This window comes from Mastomys coucha, unplaced genomic scaffold (assembly GCF_008632895.1).
Source record: "Mastomys coucha isolate ucsf_1 unplaced genomic scaffold, UCSF_Mcou_1 pScaffold22, whole genome shotgun sequence".
In the NCBI taxonomy this organism is placed as follows: Eukaryota; Metazoa; Chordata; class Mammalia; order Rodentia; family Muridae; genus Mastomys; species Mastomys coucha.
Genome location: NW_022196905.1, coordinates 222,344,981 through 222,355,256, shown reverse-complemented (window position 1 = coordinate 222,355,256; position 10,276 = coordinate 222,344,981). Strand labels below are relative to the sequence as shown.

At 56.2% G+C, this 10,276-nt stretch overlaps 1 protein-coding gene across 1 annotated transcript in view; it reads right to left on the bottom strand.

Moving 5' to 3' along the window:
* Positions 1-1,282: 1,282 nt before the first annotated feature.
* The window catches only part of Adgrl1 (adhesion G protein-coupled receptor L1), a 45,885-nt gene continuing 36,891 nt past the window's right edge, over positions 1,283-10,276 (bottom strand). The window contains exons 8-24 of the mRNA XM_031340541.1: positions 10,222-10,276; positions 9,787-9,972; positions 9,587-9,625; positions 9,272-9,455; positions 8,992-9,114; positions 8,059-8,273; positions 7,634-7,804; positions 7,078-7,287; positions 6,765-6,985; positions 6,573-6,639; positions 5,954-6,045; positions 5,416-5,584; positions 4,333-4,461; positions 4,101-4,197; positions 3,883-4,011; positions 3,732-3,749; positions 1,283-3,332 (exon numbers count right to left, since the gene is read on the bottom strand). The exon at positions 10,222-10,276 is cut by the window's right edge and continues 45 nt beyond it. Of these exons, the coding sequence (XP_031196401.1) occupies positions 2,596-3,332; positions 3,732-3,749; positions 3,883-4,011; positions 4,101-4,197; positions 4,333-4,461; positions 5,416-5,584; positions 5,954-6,045; positions 6,573-6,639; positions 6,765-6,985; positions 7,078-7,287; positions 7,634-7,804; positions 8,059-8,273; positions 8,992-9,114; positions 9,272-9,455; positions 9,587-9,625; positions 9,787-9,972; positions 10,222-10,276 (2,842 nt within the window). The 3' untranslated portion in view covers positions 1,283-2,595. The remainder of the gene's footprint in view (positions 3,333-3,731; positions 3,750-3,882; positions 4,012-4,100; positions 4,198-4,332; positions 4,462-5,415; positions 5,585-5,953; positions 6,046-6,572; positions 6,640-6,764; positions 6,986-7,077; positions 7,288-7,633; positions 7,805-8,058; positions 8,274-8,991; positions 9,115-9,271; positions 9,456-9,586; positions 9,626-9,786; positions 9,973-10,221) is intronic.

Here is a 10,276-nt window from a genome sequence, read left to right as displayed (position 1 = left end):
GGGAGTAGGGGATGGGAGCAGGGAGGAGGCCCAAATGGACTAAGAAATTGAGAATGAGAGGAACACAGAGACAGCAAAACAGGACACAAAGAAAAGTTGGATAGCTAGGAAAACCCAAAAGGGAAGAAAAAAAAAAACTAGAGAAAAAGAATGAGCAAGATTTAGGAGCAAATGAATTCAGGAGCCCAAGGAAGGGAGGAGGAAACCAAGACCCTTCTCTGTACCGTCCCCGCTGGGGTGGGGGCGTCAAGGCACCAGGTCCGGTTAGGGTAGAGGACACCTGGGCTCTCTGGGTGGCTTTACACTGGATTGTAGTGGATCCAGCCCCACTTGGGGACCTGCCATGTAGCTCTGAGGCCTGGGAACTGAGTTGCTCCCTGTGCTAGCAATTCCAGCTAGGCAGGAACCATGGGCCCTACTACACTACAGCCTACCCTCCATAGCCCACATTTGGAGAAGGGCTGTATGGGGAGAGAGGGCACAGGACTCCCGTGCCTGCCAATCCCCCAGGAGCTCCTCATCCCACATCTTCTTCCAGCTTTATTGGTGTCTGATGGCCTCAGGCCTGGGCTGAGTCGAGTCCTCTGGCTCCTAGGCCAGCCACAGCAAAGTCCAGATCCAGTGGAGTTAGGCAAGGGTTACGAGCCATGTCATGCTCTCTTTATACCTGCCTGGCAAGACTGTCCCCATCCTGTCCCTTCTTCCCTATCTAGACTTCACCCTTGGTCTTCTGGCAAGACAGGCTACATTACCAGAAAGAACCAGAGATAGAATAACCCTGCCTTTTCACTTCTGTCCCCTCCATGGGGCAAACCATTATCTTTGGTCTGGCCCCTTTCCCCCTCATTGATTGGGGACAAGCCAATCCCAGCTCCTTAGAAGGGAGAGGGCTTTCTAGCAGCAAACCGGGTCCTTCCAGTCACCCATCCGCCTCCTCCTCAGCTCCTTTCTAGAGTCCCTCCCCCATAACCCAAAGAAGTTCATGGCAGCAGCAAGCTGAGACCGGAGGATGCTTGAAAACTCATGGCACTTGTGAGGAAGGAGACAGGGAAGAGACAGGATGAAGTCAGCAGAGGTGCTACCTCTGGATGATGGCAGCAGGATTACACTACCCCCAAAAAACTGGGGGGAGGGCAGGCCAGGCTGGAGGTGCTTAGCAGACACCCTAAGCCTGACAAGAGTTCCTGGGGTGGGGACGGGGTAAGGAAAAGCTACCTCTCACCTTTGTCCCTAAACCCCTCGAAATCAAATCACTACTGCCATCCATCCCACCCTCTGCCCCACTCCTTGCCCTTCTCAGGATGGGACACCAGCCTCCTCCTGCCTGCCATGATTCCTGAAGTGATATATAAGCAGGAACTCAAAGGGGCAGGGCAGCCATCTTGGCAAAAGCATCTTTGGGTGTGAAGGTGTCTCCTGGCCAGTGGGGCAGGCAGTGAGGTACATGCCCCAGGAGGGCTGACTGATGCAGGGAGGACAGAGCAGAGGCGAAAGGACTGGTGCTGGGAAGGACAGGTTCTTTGATTCGCTGTTGCTTCTAGATTTTTGTCTCTGGAGTGTAAAAAGCTGCTCTGGCGGCTGCCCACCCCGGCTGGGATGTACACACACAGGAAGTCCTGGCTGCCAGGGCTGGCCGCTGCTCTGTTCTGGAGAAAGTCCGGGCTGGCCTGGGCTGCAGGTGCCCGGTGGCTTCAAGTGATGAGATTTTCTTACTTTTTTTTTTTGTCTTTTTTTTCCTTTTCCATTTTGTTGAAATATTTACAGCAATAGGGGAGGAAGAGAAAGGGGTAAGAGGACCCCCTAGGGAAAGATCCAAACCCAGGACCCACTCCTCAGGGAGCCCCGGACCCCAAATCTGCTCCCCAGATAGCCCAGCCCACAGGACTGGGAACTGCCCAAATATGGCCACTCCAGTGGGTTAGGGGCCCTGCGGGGAGTTGTGCTTCATCAGGAGTCACCCCAAGGGAGGGGGTCATTGGGTGCACTCTGGGGGTTGAGGGGCAGGCTTGCTTGGGAGACAGGGACCAATAGCAAAGGAGAGAGGAGCTTCAGAGAAAGTTCCACCATTGACCACCAGCCCCCACAGCCCCATCCCCTGGGCTCTCTCGTGGTGTAAGGCCCAGTCTCCAGGAAGCAAGGAGGAATCCTGTCCATCTGTCCCACTAACCCACTGTTCCTTTCTGGTGGATGGAGAAGAGTGAGCAGCAGATAGAGTGGATCCTGCAAGGCGTTGGCCACCTTAAAAGCGGCAACCCTATACACCCAGGGAAGCCGTATCCTTGCTTTCTCCCTCCACAGGCAGGGAGCTTCAGAAGTTGGTCACACCTACCAGCTTCTCCCTCACTCCCATGGCCCTGGGAGCTTCTCCTCAATGCACTCCCCTAGAGAGGCTGGGGCTTGTGGCTGGTGGAAACCCTGTCTACTAACCCTGGCACCTGGGGCCCAGGTCATAGTCCCCAAGGGAACTGTGGGGCCCACAGGCAGAGGGGCACCTGGAGAGAGTGGCCCACCAGCCACTGCCTCCATCAGTCTCTGCTCCCACCAGAGCCCCTCCTGGATTCCCTCCCTGGCCAGGCCTCTGGTCCATGAGGCCCCTCAGAGACTAGTGACCAACTGCATTTGCCCGTCCCCATCGGGCCCTGGCCCCTCGAGGCTGGGGGCTGCCAGGTAGCCCTCATGGCTGGGCCGTCGCACCTGGTAGTAGCCCTGTAGGGGATTCCGAGCCACCAGGGCCGGCGGGCGAGAGGTGTAGTAGATTTCTGGGGGCCCAGGGGGAGCAGGTGGGGGCGGGGGCAGGGCCTCACTAGGCCCTTCGGGGCTGCTGTCCGGGTAGGAGGGCGAGTCCCGCAGGTTGGCCCCGCTGGCATAGAGGGAGTCCCGGCCGGGAGGGGAGGAGAGGGGCCGGCTGGTGGCCCCATCCTCTGCCGTACAGCTCTCCGACTCATCCAGATCACTCTGGTACAGCACCGACTGGGCCCGGGGCAGCAGCAGTGGCTCCTCCAGGGCCTTGTAGAGAAGTTCAATCTCTGCCCGGTCAGCACCCCCCGGCCCACCGGCCTCGTCCTCACTGACCCCTGGCACAGGCGGCACAGGCGGCTCTGGTGGAGGCCCTTTGGCGCCCCCACTGGCCCCCCGCAGGTTGTTGTGCACCAGCTCTGAGATGATCATCTTCTCAAAGGCGGCAGCATCCGCCAGGTTCCGGCCTCGGGGTGGCTCAGGACCCCCATCCCCTGGAGGGAAATCACCACTTCGCAAGGAGTAGCTGTTGTTGAAGTTGCCGTTAAGGGGCAGGGTGTCCATGCCACAGGCTTCCCGGCCTCCCAAAGGGTGCTCTGCAGGGCAGAGGGAGCAATAAGGATGGGTCTGGTTGGATAGGTAGGCAAAGGGGCTAAGGAGTCCGTCCCAGCGTCTCTGTTGTGTCCCCACTTTCCTCTTCCTCAGCTGCAGTGAAGTCTGCCAACTAGCAACAGGCTGACGAGGGTGTGCACTAGGACCAGTTCTCCAGGGTCTTTGCTCAGAACTCGAGCAAGCAGAGCCTGTGTATGCCAGTACACTCCCTAGGCTTGTACACCTCTTAACTCTATCTGACAAGGGTCCCACCTGGCCACCATGTCAGAGCCTGTGGGCAGGGGCACCCCAAATGTACATGCAGTCCATATGAGAGGCTACAGAAGGTCACTGCCTTGTTTCCATGCCCCTCGAAAGTGCTTCCAGGGGACAGAGATACTTACTGGGTTCCCTGTAGCTTCCTGTAGACGCCAGCCCACAAAAGAAGAGAAGACAAGAATAAGCTAAGCAGAGGCCCCTTAGGACCTGCCCTCGGGGCCTCCCAACCTGGGACTGTGCTCTTCCTTGGCATCCAGGCAGTCTGAGTGTCCTCACCTGGGGAGTTGAAGACTGGGGGCGAGGAGGGATTGAAGCCCACGGACTCTGCAATGAGTGTATTGTATGGGCTAGTGCCCCCACGGGGCTGTAGCACGGGGTTGGTCAGTAGGTGGTTCCCCATGGTACCTGCCCAAGGGAGGGGTAAGAGGTTACAAGGCAGCCGGAGACCCGGTGCAGGGATCTTCTCAGAGAGAAAGCAGCATGGGGGACCTCACCTCGGTTCAGGGTGGGGGTGCTGTTGATGTCACCTGCCATGAAGGAGGACTCTGTCTGCTTCCGCACGGTGTCATTCCACATCCTCCGGATTCGGCTCTGGGGACACAGCCCAAACATGAGGGGATCTCGAGGGCTACCCTGCTCTCTAGGATCTTTCTGAGATTCTGGCAGAGCACTCCTGCCTCTTGGCCCCAGAGAGACCTGGTGGATATGCCTTCCCTGCCCGGGTACCTGAGTCCCTGTGTAGTATCGGGTGTTACTTCGCATGGCTGAGGTCTTAAGGGAGCCATGAGTGCCCCCGGGTGGGGAGCGGATGCAGCAGTAGGAGTGACGCAGGCACTTGCTGTACTCCTTGTGCACCTGTGTGAGAGGGGACAGTCATTCTCAGTGTCGCTCTCAGAACCTGCTACCTAGACTGATCTCTTCTCTTAGTGGTTGGCAGGTCACTGAAACTTTGGCCCATAATCTGGGGTTCTAAGCATGCACCACTATGCTCAATTCATGTGATGCTAGGGATGGAACCCAGACTTCAAGTAGGCCAGGCAAGCATTTGCCCTCAGCTATACCCTTGATATGTGTATGTATTGTTTCTGTCACTACCTTCAGACACACAAGGAGGGCATCAGATCCCATTCCAGATGGTTGTTAGCAACCTTATGGGATCTCTGGAAGAGGAGTCTGTGTTCTTCACCACTGAGCCATCTCTCTAGCCCTTGACTTTCTTTTAATTCTCCCTCATGTGTGGTCTTGTTGTTTTTTCAGACAGGTTTCTCTGTGTAGTCCTGGCTGTCTAGTACTTGCTCTGTGGGACAGGCTGGTCTCAAATTTATAGAGATCTGCCTGCCTCTGCCTCTTGAGTGCTGGGATTAAAGTGATGAGCCGCCACCACCGCCTGGCTCCTTATGTGTTTTTAAAGAAAAGAATGTTATGATCATGGATATTTTGCCTGCGTGTATGCATGTGCATCATCTGTGCCTTGTCCTCTAAGCCAGACGAGGGAGAACCACTCCCACTGCTAAGGTAGGAATCGTATACTGTGGCTCCCAGTTGCCTGTCATGGAAGGCTGGGGGCCTCATGACTAACAGGTCCACAAGAACACCCATAGCGAGATCTGCTCTGGGCCGCCATTCTTCTAGAGTCATCTTTACTTCTAAATGAATACCCCCACCCTGCTTCCATGAAGACACAGAGGGCTCACATTAGAGAGGTGACCAAAGGATACACTAAGGGTCCCAGGGAGCACCTGGGCCTCATCCTGGCCCCCCTCCCCTAATAATCCAGACTATCCCTGAGGAGGGTTCTACCACCCTCACCTTTTTCTGTAAGGCGCAGTGAAAGACAAAGATGAAGACCCCCTGGAAGGCGTTGAAGGTGGTGAAGAGATAGGCCATGACCACTGACTCTTTGTTGATGAAGAGGAGGCCAAACGCCCAGGTTAGGCCCAGCAGGAAGAGCAGCGCAATGGCACCCAGCGCCCAGGACCTGGTGGTCAGGGGGACAGGCAGTCACAGTACTCATCAAGGAAGACAGCCCAGCCCCAATGTCTCCAGTGCCACCTGAAAGACCTAGCCTAAGGTCGAGGGCCTTAGGAAGGCCTGTTGTTCCCCCTGCCCACCTCATCATCTTGGCTAGATTCCCAGCCACTAAAACTCCCTCTGTGGCCTGTTTTCCAGGTGTCCTCAGACTCACTGGCTTCACAGGCCTGCAAGCTCAGGCTGGATGGACTGCTGCCCTTTCTGGCTCTGGTGAATAGGGCCATCCCAGGTACAAATACCCTCTCACTGAAAACTCCACTGGACGGTACCAGTGTTTCAGGAAATTCCATGAGGTTCCCTAGGGTTAGCGACTCACTTGATGTTGTCAAGGCGACTGGAGTCGGGCTTGAGCACTGATGAGCTTCGGATCATCTTGTGCAGGGTCACCATGAGGAACACCAGGTTCACCTGGGTAGAAGCACAGCAAAGCGGGCTCAGGCTGGGGTCCAACCCCTGCCCACTAACTACAGTTAGTTATTTGCTATCACTGCTGTGAGGCCAAAGGTTGTGGCCTGGCATGAAACAGGGGCTTGGACCATAACAGGGGCTTGGACCATAACTGCAGGTTCACTGGCCTCAGTGCCAGGGGCCACTGTCTTAGTCATCCTGGTCTTTTAGCTGCTCTTCAGGGTGTGTGCGCATGCATGTGCGTGCATGCGTGCATGCGTGCGTGTGTGTGTGTGTGTGTGTGTGTGTGTGTGTGTGTGTGTGCGCGCGCGCGCGCGCGCGCGTGCGAGCGCGAGTGTGTTGTTAGAGATGGAACTGAGGGCCTTATGCATAGTGGGCAAGTGTTCATCACTGAGCCATGCCCTGGCCCCTCTGCTTAGTTCTAACAGTTTTTACACCAGTGCCTTGTAAAGCTGGCAAGGGGCTCAGGGGTTAGGGTCAAGACCAGCTTGAATGAAAGGAGCCCCAGTACTTAGAGTGCCACTCACCACAATGACAAACGAGACGGGCCCAATGAAGCTCCAGATGAAGTAGTTATCCACCCTCAGCCAGCAGCTACAAAGAAACACAACCAGAGTGGAAAGATGCCTGAAAGCCCAGCCACCCCGCCCTGGCCTAAAGAAAGCCAGCCCCTCAAGAGCCTAGAGGATGAAGACCACAGGGACTACAGGGTGACTCACGCCTTTTCAGTGCCGTAGCTTCGGTAGTCAATGGCTGCTGCGATGCCGACCACCAGAGCTGGGAAGCAGTAGCCGCCCAGGTAATAGTATTTGGTGCGTGAATACTCGCTCTCGAACACCTCCACCAGGAGCAGGTAGAGGTGCACACCCTCCAGGCACAGCCAGGAGAAGGCGGCCAGGAAGAAGTAGTGCAGCAGGCCCGCGAAGATAGGGCAGGCGACCTGCAAAGGCAGCTGGGTGAGCGCGAGCAGCAGCTCCTGGAGCCGCAGCCCTCCCCACCCCACCGCCCAGCCGTGGCCCCAGGACGCCTCACCTCATACTGAGTCTTGTCTATTCCAACCAGGAAGAGCAGCTCGGCAAGGAAGAGGTTGATGCACAGGTTCTTGTGGATGGTGTTGCGGTCGGTCTGCAAGCCCCGCAGGAAGCAGAAGGTGGAGATGCAGATAGCCAGGCAGACCAAGGAGATGACAATGCCGACCCAGGTGATGACTGACAGCAGCAGCTCATTAATCCGGCCTTGGTACTGGGGGACAGAAGGGAGTGCACTCAGGGCTTGGCCAGATGCCAGCTGAAGGCAAGGCCACAAGGCCCTCTAGTGCTGCCCCCACCCCTGTGCAGGCAGTGTGGGCTCACTTCCTCATGCTCTGGAAGGCTTGTGACACCGACTTGCTTCTCCAGAGTGCCTCAGGGCCAGAGGGAGCCAGATGCAAGGCCTCATGCCCCAGGTAAGACTGGTGATGCCCCCCCACCCAGGCCCATGAGCAGGCCTCAGAGGCATTGCCCATGCCGTGTGCTCTCTAGGATGCCATGCAAAGCTAGGCCAGCAACAAGCAGGCCCACCCAGGATAGCCGAGCACTGGCCAGCTTACGATCTCTCGGTGAGCCATGAGCACTGCGAAGTTGGTGAGGTGGCTGCAGGCACATGTGGTATGGGTCTTATTGGACTCCACCAGTCGGCAGCCCTGGGTTGACCAGTAGCCCAGCATAGAGCGCTCTGAGTAGTTCCAGAAGGAGCAGTTTGCATTGAAGTGGTTCTTGGCCTGTTATACAGTGGTAGACAGAGTGTCGAGACTGCAAGTTCTGTTCTTGCCCTCATACCGGCTACAGGGACAGTGACAAGGGTGAAGGAAGTGTCCTGGCGGTGCCCAGATAACCACCAGCTCTATGGTGCAAGCTGAAGCAAGGGAGCTGAAACTTGCTCTCAGGTGGGTGAACACATGGTGGGGGATATGTAGCCTAGGAACAGAGGATGGCGGGACTTCAGGGAGCTTGAGGGGGGTACATCTGGGCTCACCTCCAAGTGGGCCACAGTAAAGATGACAGGGTCCATGAGGAAGACACGGCTGGACTCCTTATTGATAGATGCTGCTATGACCTGGGAGTTCACCACCAGGGAGGCACCTCCAGGGCCACTGGTCCCTGCCTCACCTGCCAGCTTCACTGTGGCATTCTCCGTGGACAAGAAGAGGCCCAGGTTGTTGTAGAGAATGAAGACAACCTTCACCACACCTGAGGAAGATGGGCCCAGGGAGATACAGTGGCCATCCTTAGCCACAGCCCTCTATCTGGGTTCCATGGCTCTTAGATACACTGAAACTGGGCTGTCACATGCCAAGCAGCTCAGGAGCCATTGTCCACAAGGCCATTATCCCTCTGTGAGCAGTTTAAATGACAGCACAGTGGCTGGTTCTCTGACCCACTCTAACTTTCTTCTTCTTCTTCTTTTTTTTTCTTTTGGTTTTTTGAGCCAGGGTTTCTCTGTGTAGCCCTGGCTGGCCTTGAATTCAGAAATCCGCCTGCCTCTGCCTCCCAAGTGCTGGGTTTAATTTTTAAAGATTTATTTTATGTATATGAGTACACTGTAGCTGTCTTCAGACACACCAGAAGAGGGCATCAGATTCTACTACAGATGATTATGAGCCACCATGTGGTTGTTGGGAACTGAACTCAGGACCTTTAGAAGAGCAGTGAGTGCTCTTAACTGCTGAGCCATCTCTCCAGCCCCACTCTTACTTTTTGTCTGCCCTTGGGCAGATCCCTAGCCTCTCTGTGCCTCCATCTCAAATAGCCAGAACCCAGGCCTCTGTAGAGAGAGCACCGGAATATCCACACTAGTGGCAGATAAACCATGATTAAAACACATGACTACTGTGTCCCATATACAGCCAAGATCAAGGTGCAAAGTGGGCCACATGCACACACAGACAAAACCCTGCAGGACACTGACCATTGCGGCTGTTCTGCTTGATGGTGTTGGCGGACAGCTGAATGGAGTTCTCACTGGGATACTCCTGGGGGAACACCAACTCCTGCACTTGACCCTCCGTGTTCAAGACAGTTACTTCCAGGACTGTGTGGGCAGAGGAAGACATACTATCATTGTCTATCCCCAGATAGGGTTCATGCTAAACCACGAGGCCTGTGGCAAAACCACACAGGCCCAGGCATTGGGAAACAACATCCCCGCCAGAGTTTGAGATTGACCCCGGAGTAGCGGCAGTACTCACCCACGTTCTGCTTGGCAGCCAAGAAGCGAGCCGGTTCTCTGACGTTGTCGGCCAGCAGGAAGGCACCTTCCTCTAGGACGTCTAGGAGCATGGTGGCTGTGTGGACCTGTTCGGTGGCATTCATGTCTTTCCATGACTCAAGTGCCTCTGGCCGAAGCAGGTTGTCCACTGTCTCCACCACAGCCTGTGGGTAGCAAGGACAACAGAATGAGTCTCTCACATCCTCTAGTTCCTTGGGACAGTCTTGATGTACCTTCCTCTCCCTTCCATTTCCAAAGTCCCCAGGACGCCAGAGCCCCTCATCCCTGGGCTCACCTTGATGTAGTCCTTGCAGGTTCTCTCTCGCTTGTGCATCTAGAGAAAGAAACAGAGGAAGTAACAGGTGGGGACTGCAGGCAACGCTTTCCCCTAGCCCTAATAGATCCCTCCTCCAGAGACCTTCCTCGGGAACCCTACCTCGTAGGACTACTCGGGGCAGGGCAGCAGCCCCGGCCAGACCCTTCCTACAGGCCCACCTTATTGTAGTTCTTGCCGGCTGACTCTCGCTCGATGGGCCGCAGGGCCTGGAGCTGGGCATCCAGGATGTCCAGCAGCTGCTCCATCAGCTTCACGGAGGAAGACACGTCCCCAGCATAGATGGAGCCCCGTGTGTGGCGGGCCAGCTCGCTCGCAATGTTGGCCGCGTTCTCTCCACTCTTGATCTGCATGAGGTGGGGAAGGAGGGGCCCTCAGGTCTGGTGGGCACGGGCCGGCACAGCCGCACACTCCCTCTTCACATGCCCCGCCTGCACAGGCCATCTTCCCCCTGTTGACCTCTCCCACACAAGGTGTAGATAAAAAGAGAACCCTTGCCCTGGCTTTCACCCCTGGGTCTCTCTAACTTTTCCCACTACTCCTGCTAAGCCTGGGTTGTGGCCAGCCTGCCTGCAAGGGGCAGCAGTTACGGGTACCTTCTGGGCTACTTGATTGACCCAGGGAGAAGTGCAGTTGCTGAGGTCAGGGCCC